General features: G+C 34.3%; 1 protein-coding gene across 6 annotated transcripts; it reads left to right on the top strand.

Annotated features, from left to right (window-relative positions):
* Nucleotides 1-1,085: 1,085 nt before the first annotated feature.
* On the top strand, nucleotides 1,086-18,456 carry LOC127833537 (uncharacterized). 6 transcript variants are annotated; one of them, XM_052358837.1, is made up of 11 exons: nucleotides 1,086-1,339; nucleotides 5,682-5,825; nucleotides 7,074-7,128; nucleotides 7,919-8,531; nucleotides 13,156-13,340; nucleotides 13,751-13,868; nucleotides 14,137-14,221; nucleotides 14,749-14,910; nucleotides 15,362-15,492; nucleotides 15,860-15,926; nucleotides 17,515-18,456. In XM_052358837.1, exons 2-11 carry the CDS (start codon nucleotides 5,765-5,767, stop codon nucleotides 17,799-17,801), a joined length of 1,764 nt encoding a protein of 587 aa, XP_052214797.1. In that variant the 5' UTR covers nucleotides 1,086-1,339; nucleotides 5,682-5,764; the 3' UTR covers nucleotides 17,802-18,456. The 6 variants fall into 6 exon arrangements, with proteins under 6 accessions (XP_052214797.1, XP_052214799.1, XP_052214801.1 ...); XM_052358839.1 differs by lacking the exon at nucleotides 5,682-5,825 and having other exon boundaries at nucleotides 1,088-1,339; XM_052358841.1 differs by lacking the exons at nucleotides 5,682-5,825; nucleotides 7,074-7,128 and having other exon boundaries at nucleotides 1,090-1,339.
* Nucleotides 18,457-18,599: the final 143 nt, after the last annotated feature.

Genomic DNA, 18,599 nt, shown 5'->3' with positions numbered 1-18,599 from the left:
CAAATATTGAACAACCCAAAAGCTTGATCTTTGTTCCACTTCTACATAACATACAAATCCATTATAAACTATATTAACCGTAAGGGAGATTTGTTTCAAATATGTTAGGATCTCAAAGATGAAAGACCATAATGATATATCGATGCTATGTGTTGAAATTATTCATCAATTGTTTTGGCTGAAAGTGATTAATCGATTGTATAGGTTGATATTGATTTATCGATTTTATGAGATGAGCTTTATTTATTTGTGTATTTTGCTGGCTGACATTGATTTTTTAATTATATTGGCTTACATTGATTTATCATTTCTATGGGTTGTGATTGATTCCTTGATCATATGGGTTGAGTTTGATTATCGATTTCACATATTTATCGATTATATTGGTTGATATTGATTTTTCTATTTTATCGGTTGGGAATGATTTATTGATTTTATGGATTAATTTTGATTATCGACTTTAAGGGTTGATCTTGATTTATCGATTAATGGGTTGTGGTTGATGTGTCTATTTAATGGGTTTAGATTGATTTATCGATTCGATGGATTGATATTGATTATCGATTTTATGGGTTGATATTGAATGATCGATTCTATGGCTTGAGTTTGATTATCGGTTCTATGTATTTTGATTCATTTATCGACTGTTGTGGTTGATATCGATTTATCGATTCTTTAAGTTGTGATTGATTTATTGATTTAATCGGTTGCTATTGATTTATGGATTCTATGGATTGATTTATGTTTCGATTTGATGGGTTGTTTGATTCGTTTGGTTTATTTTTTTATTGATACAATTATGATGTATCAGCAATTTTCTTCAATCATGGGAATAATTAAGAATGATAATTAATACAAAGAAGGTGAGCACGGATATGTATAAAAAGCCATACGAATAAAATATAGTAAATATTCATTAAATAGTGGTGTCCTGTTCAAATATTTGAACCCATATGTCTTTTAAAGCAATGCGGACATTTATTTAGTAATCGACTTGACAATCAGCCTTTAATTGTTTAGACGCTTTCACCCAATTTATTTCATTAATCTTTCTTATGGATTTTCCGCAGATAGTCGATGTATCACGATAAGGTTTACACGTTTCAAAAAGGCACACAGGGTTTTCCCATAACTACTCATACCTCATGCTATTGTTTCGTTCAACAAGCAAATATACACAGCGCGTTGGCGAAGATAAGAAAACACATGCCTACAAAATAAGATCGAGTTTGGGAAAATATTTTTGTTCTCAGTAATGTATAAACAATTATATGTACGTGACTGACGTGTTGGATTTTGATCACTTTTAGTTCGACTAGGATCTAGTCCGTGATAAAAGGTATTTGTTTTTGTTTCGTCTGCTTTTACTTTTCGTTTAATCTATATTACTATTTTCGACAATTACAACGTGGAAAATATATATATACAAATATATGAGTAATCTTCAACATCTGTTCTTAATGAGGTTGAGTCATTGATGTTGATCTTGTTGCTGAAAACACAAAATAATGGTGATGATTTTGATGATGCTCATAATGATTATGACGACGATGTTGATGATGATGATGATTTTGATGATGACGATGAAGATGATGATACTTCTTCTGCTGTTGCTGATGATAATAATGATGACGTTGATGGCGATGATGATTATGATAACGATGATGAAAATGATGATGATGATGATGATGATGATGATTTTTTTTATCATTTTCCGGTGAAATTATTGCATTAAATTAATCTCATGTAGCAACTATATCATCAAGAGGTTAGATTAAACGCTGAATTATCATTTTTAAGACGACACAATTCAGTTAAATGTTTTTAATATGTTCTTTCCGAGGTCGAAAAAATCAGTTTTAGTTGAAAAATACGGTATGAACAGAGTGTAAATAATGTAGTGAAATGCGCATTATCGAAAACGGTATTAAATGTAAATTCTAATAATCGTGAAAGAGTTAGGATACAGATGGAACCGTGTATAAAAAATATGTTTGACAGAGTGTATAATTATGTTTCTAATGCGTATAAAATACATTGTTGATTTTCGATAAATATGTGCGTGAAACTTGGGAGATTGCATCAATTTTATACATGTCTATGTCTGGGGACTACTTTTGATATGCCCCCAAAAAGTTACACAATACAAGCATTATAACGTCTATTATGTTAATTTTAGACATTTATATTTTGGCACACGCATTCACATGATTAAACTCCGATAAAAAACAATAGTTTTATAATTTTGATTTTGTTGTAGCTGTATTTTGCTTAACAAAGTTCTTACAATTATTAAGAAACTGTTCACACGTTATTGATAGTATGCGCATTAACACTCATCCTTTATCACATATTACTATGTTCATATACATAGTCCTTTTAAGACGATACCTCTTAGCGAACAATTTCTCTATATTAAGAAAACTGACTACTTGACCTATAATAAACCTTCACCGACCGACTGCACTTTGGATAACGACAGATAAACACTACAATCGTGATACATCGGCTATCTCCGGACCCCTCCGTTAGATAGTGATTTATTGAATAAATCGTCTGCTGTTCCAGAATGATAAACACTAGTGTTGAAATATACATAAAATGGTTTAAATTTAATTTGTTCACAGATGGTCACATTAAGCGTTTAGCAAGATGTGTTATTGGTCTGAAAAAGTAATACAATGTGTATATATACAATACAATTCTACATATGATTTTTTTCACTTTTCCCGTTGTTTAAATCTCTAACCCACTACTTCATAATATTAATCTCCCACGTTGTTGGAAACGTACCACTTGTTTACCACGATTTCGTCTAACATATAACCTGCTCGTGTTCCAAAAATAGCAACAAGGGTTTCCCCAAATATGTATATTTGGATAAAACAAAGACTAAATCCGGAATGAACTACATTTTGGTAAAAACCACTAATATAAATAAATCTAGTTCAGTTCGGTATCCCCAGTTGCAGAAATGACAAGTTGGGAAAACACAAAAATCTGACGATATTTGCAAAATTTCTAAACTACTTTCAAATCAAATACCATCGCTTAAGTTATCATTTGAAAGAAACTGCAATTCAATTTGGTGCATACAATGACTCAGCGTTGTTTTGTACCCGGGTTTTGTGTGTTTTATTTCCAAAGTTAAGTGCATTGCGAGATTAATCCTAATTTAATGCTTGTAAGCCCCCAATTCTTTGCATTCACCGTTTCAAGGCGGTCCCCAGCTTTATTCTTATATGTGTTTATGTTATTTTGTATTGTGCTGTTTTGTACTGTTTTGGCAATCGGTCACTTGCCTTAAATAAAGGACCAATTTATTGTATTTTATAATAATTCAATACTGCTCCAGCAGCTGGAGTTTCACTAATTTATATTGAGTTTTCAATAACATCTGCACGTACGACTGGTGACTCGTTTGCTGTTTCAATTCAGGTGCTTAACCGTTCGCATCACTCTCCTAGGAGGACGGGAAGGGGGGGGATGATTCTATATCTATTGTATCCCTATATCATAAATAATACATTACGATATTTTCAAGGTTAAGTTTGTCTGTGTCTGTTTTAAGAAGGATTCAAAAATATGAACGTATTTTTTCCAGCCATAATGCGAAAAGTGGCCTCAATAAAAAAGGTACACGTTGAGGCAGCCCTTGATATGAATTTATTATTTAATGGAATGTATACATACTTACTTAGATGTGATTCAATTAAATGTTCATTGTATTATAGTGTAGATTAACTTTGTTCACGTGTTTAAGACCTGCATATAATGTTAAAGACATAGTGGCTGTTTTATAATTATATTGTATTCACTACAAGTGATTAACGATTCGATGTTTGATCAGGTATGCTTTGGAATAGCGTAACAATAAAGGTCCATGATAAACACATTTTGTCCTACACTACTGTATTTTGTAAACTAAATTCTTAAATCAGTACACGGGCTGAATCAAATATCACGTTTAACATAGACGATAACATGAACCGTTCTGCTTGAAATTTAACGTGGACTAGCTTTCGACTGCTTTGTGAATAGTGATACATAACCCCCGCGTTCTTTCCCAACGCAAGTCATAGCAGTGCACAAACAAAGATCTTTGAACAGAAACAATATAAAATAAAAGCTGACAGCTCGTGTTGCTTACCGTCAAATATGCAATTGTTACAACACTTCATCTTAGCTCAATAGACTGATCCCGGAATTCGCACGAGTTTAGATAAACCCACTTATCCCTCGGTACAAAGAAAGCTGGTCCATTTTATCAACCAATAATAGCTTGATTTAAATAATAACGATTAATACGGTGTGATTTTGAAATGATTATTATTGGGTCAGCTTCATTTGAACCAGCAGATTAGTGTTTTTTTTCCAAACGGCTGCTTTACCGAATACATATATTACTGTCAATGACACATAGTCCGTTTTTGTGTGAAGAATAAGTATTTCCCGGAGTGTTGCGACACCATATCCATTTCAATGAAGAGTGACGTCAATGTGCTTAAATATGGGCGATGTGGGTTGACATTTTGTGACCAATTAACCTACATGCACGCGCAAATTTAATTAAAATAGCTTGAAACTGTGTTACACAGTGGTCGAATGAAAGTATGATTAAAGCACTTTTGAGTCAGGTTTTAATGTTGAATTGTGTCATCGGTTCATCCATTTAAAATGGTCATGTAGCAAATTCCTGAATGCTTGTTATTCAGTTTGCATGGAAACAACATGTTACATTGTTTATGTTACTGTATGTCTTGTGTCGATGTTAAATTTAAATTAAATTTGAGGAATGTAAATGTTTATCGGGCGCCGCCCGATATTGAAATGTTTTATAGACTAACAAACATCATGCATGTGATATACATTTTTTTACTGAAAACTAAGACACAAAATGTAAACAATATAGACAAAATAAAACTAGTCAATGTTCAATCTTTATAAACACAATAATAGGTCTTAATACATTTGTTAAATATTGCTTAAACGTATGTGTTTATTTCCTTGCTTCCGCTTGCTTTAATGTAAGGCGAAGCTTATAATAATGATACCTTCAGATCGCAGACAATTACTCATACTCGTATATTTAGAAAGAGCGGTGCTTGGAAAAGAAATTTGGGATAACTAAGACCAAATGAAGGGCCTTAACCCCCCGTTCACACATAGACGCCGCTTCTACTACGATCAAAACCTGGCCGAAAACGATCGTGAAAAATCGCAGGAGAAACGTGTTGGATTTTTCGTAAGAGCAGTATGATCGAGGTGTAGTCTTCATGATCGGAGAACTCTACGCTCTCGCGACGCTTATTTTGAACATGCTCAAAACAAGCGTAGCGGGATCGTGGCCAACAAGAATCGGTGTAAAGTCGTAAATAGAGCGTAGTAAAAGCGCCGTAATCGTACAGGCAGCGCGGAAGCATCGTAGAGAGATCTTTAGTATCGTAGTTAAAGCTTATTCGTTATTATTTGAATATACCGCAAATATACTGCTTAAAATGTCCAACACTGTATATAATAACACATACTTGTGGGGAATAATTCTTTCCTGCCATGGTATTGATCCTACCGAGCTGTTAAAATAGAGTTTAAGTAGTTCCCATAGTCTCTTCCCAGCGATGCTGTCCCTGTTTGGTCATCCTGGCATTTGTACCTCTTGAATGTTAGCTTCTTGTCTCCAGGAACCGGGCTCCGGATTGTGATCATCATCGTCCTGGTCAAGTTGGGCATTTTGTAAAGCCGGGTAGCGCAATCTCATGATGTTATGAAGGCAAACACAACACTCTATGATGTCTTGTATCACTGCTGGGAATTGCTGCATGGTTGTGAGTAATACCAGCTATCTTTGTGCCAAAATACCAAAAGCATTTTCAATCACACGGTGACCCCTTGATATTTTGTAGTTTGTAATTATGTGCTCTCTGGTTAGATCTCTTTGCAAACAAGGTTTCATTAAATATGTCCTCAACCCAAATGCATCATCTCCCAGAATAAAGTAGGGCATCGGCTCGTTGTCATTAGGAAGCGGGTCTGGCGCTGGAAATTCAATTACTCTGTCTTCGATGCACTGTTTTAGCTCAGATTTGTTACAAATTTGAGCATCAGACATAGAACCAAGACCTCCGCAGTCAATCCATAGAAATTTGTAATCAGCATCTGCCAGTGCTAGTAGCACTACGGGAAAGAAGTGCTTGAAATTCTTGAAAAGCGAGCCATTTGGGGGACATCTGATGGCCACGTGTTAACCATCTAGGGCATCGCATGCACGTGGGACATTCCATCTGTTCTTGAACTCGTCTGCTATGAGAGACCATGCATCTGGAGTTGTTGGACATTTTATCATTTCATCTTTAACTTTCTCACAAATAGCATTACAAACCTCAGGAATGAAATACGCTATCGTATTCTTAGCCACTCTGAAGTTATACATTTGACTAGGGTACTTATCTCCTGAAGCGAGATGGCTGATAGTAATGGCAAGTCGGAGCAGCTCATCGAACATCGCTAGTGCCATCCTCAAATGGAAGAAGGAATTGGTGTCTTCCATTCGGAGTTCTCGCAAGAGTGTGTCATACTGTCCAAACTGGAGCCTCCTATCTGCAGATAGCCATGGCCGTATCCAGTATCTTCTTGGCCTTCTTCTGCGCCTCCGCCTGTTAACTATCCATGCAATTTAAAGGTTAACTAACATTTTGTCTTGCTGAAGTAAAGGCAGATAAATCAGATCAGCTTAAATACGTCCGTTCATGTTTGAAGTTTAGAAAGAAGTGAAAAATATGTTGCAAATCAACGATATATATACATCATCCCCAAAATCGTAATAGAAGCGTAATACAATCGTAATATGATCGGAGCGATAACGTCGTACAATTATATAGGTCTGCGTAGGGTCGTATTATGATCTTGAATGTCGCGGAAGTAAACGCAGTAAACGCGGCCGCTGGTCGGCAACGGTCTGCGTAACATCGTATAAGAAGCGTGTTAGCAGCATTGGTACATTGTAGTATGGTCGAAATGAAGACCATAATTTGCCAAATTGCTCGATTTAGACTCCCGATCCAAACCTTTTTCAGATCGTGGCTTGATCGGAATGATCGTCGTGAAGTCGCAGCTCTGGGAGAACGGGGGGTAACTTAGATAACATTTAAGTTTGTGATTGGTGTATGTGTTAATACTACATCGTTTAAATTATTTATTCTTCTTCTGGCGAAGCCAAATCGATACACAACCAAATTGAATAATACTATATCATCATTTTGTACAAATGATATTGCAAAAATGGTTTAATTGTTATGACTTTGTACTTGGCGATTAAGACATGTCACATGAGCTACATGTGTGAGAAATTACAAGAACGCTTAATTTACGTCCGGTATATTTTACCAGTCAATTACAATTTATCCATATAAGTGGATTTCACTTGATGAAACACGTGGACAAGCTTATCGCATTGTGAAGTAAAGTCTAATTGTGGTTTGTTCGTGATGCACGTTGTCCTGGAAACTCCTTTTTATGCACTGATATAAGTTAAGAAAATATTGGATCGTTATTTTATTCAAAAAGCATATACAACTATGTAAGTTATTATTTTTTGTCACTGTTTACCTCTTTGCATGCTATGTTTTACTGTTTAAAGAACAACGAACTAACACTCAAAAATGTTCCCTGGCCCAGCCAGTTATCATTTGTTTAAACCGAATGATTTATAGCTTTTTGAGTTTTTTTTTCCAGAAACATGGTAGATAATATAACTGAATGTTCAGCCAGAGGAATCTTTGAGGCATAAAATATTTACTCATCTAATTTGTTCACATTTGTACGTCATACAAAGATACACTAATATCAACCTGAGAATCCATTTTAAAATCACATTGAAAAAAAAAACAGCACAACTTAGATGTTTTTTTTTTCTTTCTAGATTGGTGCCAAGCCTTCTGGAACAAATACCTAGTAAGAAATACGTTATGCCGTCTGAAGGAATTTTGCCGAACGGGTTTGGCTTTACGCCGGAAACAAAGAAATTTAGACCTGATGCCCAAACCCAAAACTGTCGCACGAGAGCACGTAGTAAGACCGAACTGAAACGCAGTGTAACAGAAGAGATGGGTGAGTGTTCTATTGAGACGTCAAAAAAATCTAAATGTCAGAATTATAACGAGGGCCACAGCAGCGAGCCAAAGGCAAAGGCATTACAACCCTTGGTTTTGCCTGGACATGTTGAAAATAAATTTAAAGTCGAAGAAAATGTGGAGGTTGATGAATTACCCAGCCTCTCGCCAGATGAAGGGTCAGAAGCTGCTTCGACTCAAAAGGAGATGCGACTCACACTAGCAAATGCTATTGATAAAGAAATGTGCAAGACCAGCAGCTATTGTTCAGAAAGAATAGAAAGTATTGAAATGGACACTATTATTGCCAGTGGTGTTCGTGATCACCCAATCACTCCAAATCCGAGTCAGATGCCACAGGATTATATTGACTGTCAACCAAGAGACCAACCGTCCGCACCGTCTGGCCTCATTATAAAAACAGTAAGCAATTTTTAATTTGTATTCTAATTTCAAGTTTTAATTATTGATGTTTAGCTCACCTTATGACAAAGTCAAACATTAAACTTATGTAACACGTGGGACATGTCTGTGCGACATTTGCTGTCTTAGTACTAACTCTGCCTTATATAAATGGTTTTTCAATATTTTGCACAGTTTTCTTCTATCATTTGAAGATGTGTCTCATGTAACACTCGTGAAACAGGTCAGTTAATATACAAAGGTGTAAAAAAGAAGGCATTTAAACGCTTGAAAAGTCCTGTCTCAGAAATGTCTTTGCCGTATACTGAGCGATTACAAAAACTTGACACAAAAGTAAACCACCAATAGACGACGTGTCGCATGTAATAACCGCCTACCTACCTCAATAATAACCGCCTACCCACCTTAATAATAACCGCCTTCCCACCTCAATTATAACCGCCTACCTACCTCAATTAATAACCGGCTACCCACCTCAATTATAACCGCCTACCTACCTCAATAATAACCGCCTACCTACCTCTATGTTTTAGGTTACACGTAGATGTAAAATGTCGATTTGAGCCTCAAAAAAACTTAAAATTTAAGTTTTTTCCATACATTTGCCCAACATTAAAATGTAGTTTGAAACTTTGAACAAATACAATCCAATAAAACCCTTAATTTACCTTAAAAGAACACTATTAGATTATTAAGCGTGTTTCACTCCTAGGGATATCTATGCAATCCTAATATTCATAGTATCTTACAATCACGAATTACTTTCATCTTCGCATTACTTTAATAAGGTCCACTGTATTTGGCAGGTGACTTTTTGTACAATGAATAGCACAACACTCGCAGTCAAACAATTGTACATACGACTCCAAAGAAAAACATAGCGTTGACGTTTTAAGCGGATTTTATGCGTTACACATAATTATTTACAAAAAAATGTAAAGCGTGAATAACAATTTACTGGGTAGCAACACAACGCAAATCATTCAGCAAAATTTTAAAGAATGCTTGTAAAAATTTAAATACCATTATTTAAGATGACAATATTTTTTAAGGCAAGAGGCAATAAGACAAAAAGAATGAATTTTATCTAGTGTGTTTATAATCATAAACACTTAATAACCCTAAAGTATGTAAAGTTGATTGTTTTCGAACTCATCCTTGAAACTTCTGTAAACTTCCTGTGCGGATTGCACAGTTTATCTGCAGCGACACTTTACGTACACACATTAAACTTAGTTATCCGAGAACTAGGTTAACATATATAAACACAGTAAAGACACTCGTGAGTGATCGGTAATATACAGTGTATAATAATAATTGGTTGTACATGCAATATGTTGTATACATGTTGAACGTTCTCATGTTGAAGTTAATAATATTATCAGTCTATGTCTTTGTTAGGCAAACAGTGCATGAATTTACTAATTCCGCACCACTGAATGATAATTATTTCTGAAATTCAGTGAAAGAAAGTCAAACATGAGAACTCAGTTACCTAAAGGTTAAATTGTATCAATTCTTTCACTATTCGTATTAGCTAGTATTTGCATGTTTCAACAATTATTGTTTTCTTAAGTGTGTAAAATAAACCTACCTGAAAGATGAACTAAACTACAGTCGATTAAAAACACACTTGTATTAATAATGTATTCTATTCTTCGGCTTTATCACGGTAATCAATACTGACCTACATACGGGTCTCTGTTTACGAAAAATGTGATTGCTCGTATGCTGTAATATGAACATCGTTTTCAGAAAATCTCGATAGGTTTATTCAGGAGTGGTGTTCTTAAAATCCGGGAATGTTCAGTGTTGATCCATCTAGATTAAAGTGGTTAATATAAGAGATTTAAAGAATCATTGCTGATAACAAAATTGATAGATCACTGACTATTTTATAATATTGGATTTGCAAAGTGGATAATTGATTAAATGTGAATTGTCACATTCAAAGGCACGTTTAATGTGATTTTCCCTTAGAATTGTTGTGTGCAGAAACACCTTGATGTGAAACAAGTGTATTTACGGAAAATAAAATGACCGTTATTGGTTTAAAAACTATTTCTGTATCGCTGGTGATGTTTAACAGTGATTGTGCTTTAGAAAATGTTTTAAAGGTTGTATAATAAAACAGTTAAATACATGCCTATCGATTAATAACAGACACTCGATGTGTCGGATATTTCGGTAATTTTTATTCTTAAAGGGATATCATTCAAAATACAAAGAAAGATGGAGTCTATTGACCTTCTAGTGTCGGTGTCTGGCGAGTCATTAAGAACGAAGCGACTACTAAAGAGAAATAGTGCTTTGGAAATTGAGGACATTGAAGTAAAACGCCGGCGTTTTCCCTTTAAAAAAGATAACAATGTTCTTGAAGATAATATTTCTGTTGGCAAGTATGTGCACGACAATGATGAACTCGTAGCATACGGTCAAAATGATGGTGTGGATATAACAAATTCAATGAACAGCTTGAATGAAATCTCGGGTAATGACAGAAATAAAACATCCGCTGTATTCGAGCGTAACGACTCTGGGTATTCCTCTCACGAGGACGAAGATGATGTCATATTAACACACAATGTGCTGACGTCGCCAATACATCCGCAATCGTCAATTGCGAACTCAATATGGGCTAAACAGTTCGATTCATCACAAACCAGGGATATTAATTTCAAAATACTACAATACGACTCTTTCAGCAATAATGTAAGTTGCCCTAGTTAAGTATAAAGTCTGTGTATACAAGTGTGGATCACGTATTTCCAAATTATCCAGAAGAAAAAATCAATACAACTGTATGATCGTCAGAAAGAGAACCCAAAGCCAGAAAACACCTTAATTTCGTATACACCACACAAATGTCGTTTTTTTACATGGACGCAATGTTTATACAATTAAGTATCAGTATTACTGTTAATGATTTGAGAAAAAAGTATCCAAAATAAAATCTTACAATAACTTGTGTACTAGTTTAGTTTCAATCAGGTTGTTTACTTACGTGTTAGTAGATTCTTGTTACATGCACTTCTCCAGGTCATTCGTTCTGCTTGAACAACATACAGACAAACATGCCACGTTATATTTGACTTCGCCCGATACTTTATTTGCGAGTTTACAAAGTAATAGTGAAGCATTTACAATGTAAGGATTCTTATTGGACTATTCAATTAAATTAACCAAAACAAAGCACGTTTGCAAATGATCATTTACAAGACAACACAATTTGTCTTTCGGCTAATTAAACGCATAGTGATCAAGTCAATTTATTGTGCAATCGATTTCTACCTTTAGGTTTGGTTCTGCTCATAGCTGTGTTCTCATGAATTTTAAGTATATTTGTTAAATGCCATTTAATTAAAAATAAAATATTGTTGTAATATGGCTACTGACCTATTGGCTTAGTATTAATGTGCAAGATGAACTGGTCTAAAATGAAAATGTATGCTGATATCATAATCCTATATCGACTAAAACAACGTGTAGTTTAATTCACTAGTGCAAATGTTTCAAAGTTGCAACTTGATTGATGTTGTTTTTTTACCGCCCCTTTAGTATTAAAAAGGGTGTTAAAGCTAACACAACATTTTATTTTCTCGATTTACTCCCTGCGATGCTGTATCAATAATTGAGCAATATAATGTTTTATAAATCAGCCTGGGTTTAGCTGACTAGAATCGGTTTTATTCCCTATTTTTGGCAGAGATCTTTTCACGAGATGCTAATACGATTTATATGTGTGATGACATTATATTTTCTCCTACGATTTCTAGCTTATATGTGTTTATACATCGACATCGACTACAGTTTCGCACAACAAATTTTAACGTACCATTTCAAAACGCAGATTTAATGGTTTCTGTGATAATAATCGTATGCACAGTCAGTAAGGTTGATGTCATTCATAACCTTCTTCATGATCTGTCATGCTAAAAACAGTATCAAATTGTTGTTCCTAAATCCAAACATATTTCTGAAGATCTATTGCATAGTTAAAATGGTTTCCATTAGGAAGTAATTACGTTTACCCAAATTTAGTGCTGAGTTGTTTACCTACCATTTCCCAGTTGACATTAAAGAAATTGGGAAGCCGATTCGACTGATCGCGAGATTTTGAAGCTGAAATTATTTCTTTTACTCTAAGATGACATTTCTCTAAGTCTTGGAAATAAAGACAATAAAGTAGTTGATACGTGTTTTTGTTTGATTGCAAACTTCCTTAGAAGGTTAACATTGTGTGGCTTTGTTTACCTTTTAACATTCGAGTATCTATTACATAGTATAATTAAAATGAACGTATTTTGTTTATCAGTTTTATTCGAATTGTGATAAAAGGCGGTTAATATTCAGTTTCCCATAAATGCACAAACTGTGAATAAAGATTGGTTTAAAACATCATTGCTATACTTGCCTTCTACCGTTTCGAGGCGGTGCCTCAGGTGTTATACATAAGAGTATAATCTGTCATGTATTGTTGTCCTGTTTCAAGCATTATAGCAATTACCATCAATCTAAGATAAAAATGATATCATGGTGATGCAACAGCATTTTAACATTCTTTATATGTGTATACGTATACAAGTGTTAGACTTGTCCGACTGTCAGTATTTGTTTTTATCAGGATCCGAAGCCTGATCAAAAATCGGTGATCACTATTCCACACGCCTATCAGACGGACACAGAGGCTGGGGATTATTTTGGCGCAACTCTATACACCTACACGCGGCCTTCAGGGAAGAAATACAAGTACCAGCATCTACTGAAGGATATCATTGATGGATATCCGGCACAGAAGATGCGCATTCGGTATAAATACATTTTGTGAAACTATATTCTCTCAGTCCAATAATTATCGTCTTTAACCTGTGTACATCCTTTGACCCATACAGGAATCATGTAAAAGAATTTTTTTTCACTCATAAATGTTTTAACCTTTCGAAGTGTTGACGAAAATCAGGGTCTCTGAATGGAAGAATGGAATATATATCGTCATTTGTTACTTGTTTTCTTGTATTTATTTCAGTTGATGATATATCACAAAATATTTGAAAAATGATTTCAATGTGATCAGAAAAAAACAGTAGTAGTAAAATGATGACAATGTATATATTTACATACGATTATATAAATCTATTCTCCTTAGTGGGATCATGATTATCGGACTAATTCTGAAAACATACAAATAACATCTATAGCATTGTGTTGTTTTTTATCAGTGAAGGTGACGAGCTGGTTTTGATAGGTCAGACATTCACACCGGACCTTAATCATACAGAGATTCTCAATAGTTTCCACCACGACGTTAAAGTGGACGGTAAAACGCGTTTCAGTCTGGTGAGCCTGTTTTTATTTTTAAAGATGAGTGTATCCTCAGTTGAAAAAAGTTGTTGTTGTTGCATTGAATTAATTTTTATGATGAGAACTGAACACTATATTTTTTGTAACGATATGGACGTTTTAACTATTGCGGTATTCCCTTTCTTTTAAAGTGCACGTGAACTGAACACTTGTTTCGGAAAAAAATCGAATTTTATATGAATATAATCTTACTTGTTCAAATTAAAATATGCCGTAGACTTAATTAGTATATTTATTATTTAAGGTTTTAAGAAAAAGTGAAAAGAAGAAGTCGTCGTGGTATTGGTATGAGACCAGTGCTATTCTTTCTCCGGACCCTAAACAACATCGTAAGTTTTAAACCTCAAAGCATAACTATAGTGTTGTTTCTCTTAAAAGAATGTTACAGATTTTATATCCGTCATATAGGTGCTCATAAATGTTTTTTTATACATGATTTTAAAAATCTTATTAGTATTATTAGTTTTGTTGCTGAATGTTGTTATTTCAATAATTTGATGCTTTTATAAACAAAACATAACTACTAGGGTATATTTACTAGGTAGAAAATGACTTTTGAAATAACAAATATCAGTCCAGTTTTGATTTACCCCCATCAATTTATTTACCATTCGATTATTGTATGTTTCCAGTATCTTGTTTTTACTAGTGGAAAGTATGCATTTACATTTACGATCAAGCAAAATATCTCTAAACATAGGAATTAATGTTTTAAACTCCTCCGTCCCATTCCTCTATTATCGCTAAAGTTTCTGCCGTTGAACACAAAACTATTTTACACATCTTCAGAATATTAACTTTTATATGTAAAATTGGAACGGTAAACTAATTGCTGCTACTTATATGATTTTTTCAGCTCACACTGAAGTTCCGATAGTTAAGGACCTAAAAATTGGACCCGCAAAAACCACGCGTGTTACACAGAAAATCGTATTTTCTATTTACGACAGCTCGCTTTACATGTTCATTGACCAATCTGGCATTCACGGCGTACCTATTGAAAGGGTAGACAGACCCAGTGAGTACAAATTACGAACATAATACGATTATGTAATAGTATAATGACAGACGTGTCCTTAGCTGAGAGTTTAGTACAAAAATCAAGGTTATAACATAAAATAGTCATAAATCGAAGACGTTGGTGTCTATTGTTGGAATTGCAAGTATATTTTCATGTTTGTTGTTGTAATTTTTTGGGGAAAGTTCGATGTTCGTGTCAAAGCAAACTGACTTAAAAACTTCATTTGTGACGAATTAGTAAGTGTGGATATAAAACTTCTTTATTGGTAGCTCTAGTTGTGATATCGTTGTCTCTATCAGTATTTGAAAGAATGGAGTTAATAATTTAGAAGCATTAGTCGAGCATTCTAGTGTATTCAACTATTTAAAAATACTGATAGTTAAGTCGTTACTTATAAGATGTACCACTTCATTTTCCCGTGAAAGAAACATGTTGATCTTCCTTTCAGAATACGTCAACAAGACAGTCGAAATATCATTTAATCCGTTGGCTCGAAAAGCGGCCTTGTTTGGAATGGACGGGACATCTTACGTGAGCTTAGATGTGCGCACAGATGGTCAAAGAGATATTCGTATATCGGTTAGACATTTTAGATTATAATATACATATGACTACAAGTTTGATCACGAATGAATTAAAATACGATCTTACACTGATGTAAGATTTTAATAAAACTGCTCTGAATGAGTCATGATTCAGTTATATTACGCTTAGGTATTATATTGCCATTTTGTAAAAATAATGTAATTGTCAAACTCTGAGGTAGACTAATCTTCTAATTATTTAAAAACATCCAACAATAAATACAAAGTAAATTGGTCGGATTTGTATGAGGTTCAACGAATGATTATTTCTGTTAATATATTTGTCAATCCACCTATGATATCGGACTAAAAGATTAGACAACGGTTTATATGTTGTGTTAGCGTCTCTATTTTTATTTCAGAATGAAGAAAAGTGCACGTGGTTTGAGTATGAAGCGACTGGCGTAGACAACAAATTCCATGTGAATGGCAAGTCTAATATGTTACACTACTATTTAAAAAATGAGGCGTTTTGTTTTCAAATAAATGAAAGGATTAGATAGAAACATATACAATTATCAGGTGTTTTTTTCATCACATTTATCCCAATAATAAACATACTTTACAACCCCGACGTTTCTAAATTCTAGAACCTAAGGAATAAGCTAAACCAAAAGTTTGGTGAGGGCAGATGCTTTTATTAACCCTAAGTTTGGATTGTTTCAAAAACATATAAATCGTCAAAATATAAAATCAATTGTGTGTGTTTTTTGTACATGATTACGTATGCTTCTAAATATTTTTTCTTAATCTTTGTTTTTCACAATGTGTATTCTGCTTATAAAGTAATTCTCAATACGACAATTAGTAAAATGCGTATTGTTTGTTTCCTTTAAACTAACTTTGCCTTATATGCCTTACAAATTGTAAACACTCTAAAAGACAGAATTTCATGAGAGTTGATCAGAACATTTGTGCTGATAATAAGTCGACCAAGCTCGAAAATGGTTCTGCTCAATTGAAAGACCTTACCACCGAAAGTCAGTTTTCCTTTTATGACTTTAGTAATACTTAATGAATAATCATGAAGTCGCATGTTGAGTGTACAAGAAACATGCTGAGAACATTTGTGCTGCTGGTTTCTAGGTCGAATAAAAAAAGTGTACAGGTCTTCTAAAAACATTGCCGCAAGGGGTGAGACAGTTTTGCTTGTATGTGAACATTGTCAACATGTTGTGGTCAATGTTCATGAAACTTGGTCAGAACATTTGTTCTGAGTTAGATTTAATAAAGGGTTCATGTCTGTGGAAAACATAACCGCCATAGGTTGGGGGTGAGTGGGGCTCCTTATATGGTTTAAGCGAAACCCTTTGAATACTTTAGAAGTCACGCGTGTTGTCCGTTCTTCATGTAACTGACCAAGACCCTAAGTTCTTGTGATATCTCGGCTGGGTTTTAAAATGATTCCGGTACATTGGCCGGCGCGATTATCTATAGCTCAACCTTATGGAAACTATAAATCACATTTTCCTATCGTAATGAAACTTGCTCAAATCAATTGTTCTTATGATATATTGGCCGAATACGAACATGGTTCAAATCCATTGAAAAACGTGATTTGATTTTATGACTTGAGTGAATACTTGTGAAGACTCTAAAAGACAATGTTTTTTTTTCGAATAAAAATGAAACGACAACATTTGTTTGAATGATATCTCTGCAAAGCTTGGAAACGACTCCGGTCCGATGAAAAAACATTGCTATTAGGAGGCGTGTCAGTTTTCCTTATATAGCTATAGTAAAACCTCGGGAACCCGTCAGTAGTCGCATATAATCTGCATTAGACTTTATCACAATATTTGAGTAACTGATATCTAAGCCGAGTTTAAAAAGTAAGGACAGAAGCAATATTCATTTTACAAACTTCTCAGTGCTTTGAACAGTTAAGTTACGTCAGTAATCAGGAACGCAATTAATGGCATGTATCTCTATTTCGTCATGTACATTCGTGTGTTTCCCTCATTGATTATCACAGATCACCCTTTGTGTATAGTGATTTTGTGTTTTTATTTTACAGACTGCTTTCTGGCATATGACAAAGTAGAAAATAAGTTTGTGATGTCCAAAATCAAAGAAGGGCGAAACTGTGTTATATTCCAAGATGTGGGGCGAGTTAAAGGAATTGATCATCCAGATTACGCATGCGCTTCTGAACTTGCAAATATGGACGCTGAAGAAATAGAAGACCCTGACAGCGCATACGCCAGTAAGGTTGGTAGTCAAGAAAAGGATACATGGACGCTCGATGATGATGACCCAAAAAGTCCTATCTTTTTGTCTGCGGACAATTTAGACATGGACTAATCTATCACGTGGGCTAGGTTTCGTATGCATTAAATGTGGAATAAAGCTTGACACTAGTAACAAAAAGCTAAACAAGAGACATATGCTTTTATTCCTAGTGATACATGTTACATGTCACTATTGAAATGCCCTCCTTAATTGAAAAGCATTGACAGCGTTATTATTCACCTATGTATGGCAGGAGATGACGAATATTGCATAAATCTGTTATATACTTACTTATACTTAAACGCACAAAGGGCATTACAATGAAAGTGTTTAGGGATTCGCTTCATTATCGAACCGTATCACATACATGTTTTTCCTACTCAAGTTTTCCTATAAGCTATTGGAATGTTTATTGAATGATCTCTATAGTCATTTAGTATCCTTGGAAAAGCTACACACTCCTATGAACTGACTAAGTTTTGTTTTAAGTTGACTTCACCTACCATGTGTACGTCTTTTTTTTATATTAATATAACACATGTTTATAATTGTCCTGTAGATATAGATGATGTAGATGGATGCCAGAAGAGTTAAGCGCCTTGCCCAATATTCATTTTTCATTAATTGATTTGATTGTGTGTATGTTAACCTGTTATTTATATTCCTTTTTTTCTGACATTATGCCAGTAAACATGTTTTAGATCCAAACATGTGATGTATTTTTTTTTACAAAACGCAGGTATATATTCTGCTTTATCAAACCATGTCATATATTTTCTTTAAAAATGCAGGCATATATGTTTTTTTATCTAAACATTTGTTTTTGAAAAACGTACATGATTTTAATCAAATGGAGTCTAAAAAATATTA

This window comes from Dreissena polymorpha, chromosome 6 (genome assembly GCF_020536995.1).
Source record: "Dreissena polymorpha isolate Duluth1 chromosome 6, UMN_Dpol_1.0, whole genome shotgun sequence".
Classification (NCBI taxonomy): Eukaryota; Metazoa; Mollusca; class Bivalvia; order Myida; family Dreissenidae; genus Dreissena; species Dreissena polymorpha.
The sequence above is the reverse complement of the archived record's forward strand: the minus strand, read 5'-3'. Positions and strand labels throughout refer to the sequence as shown.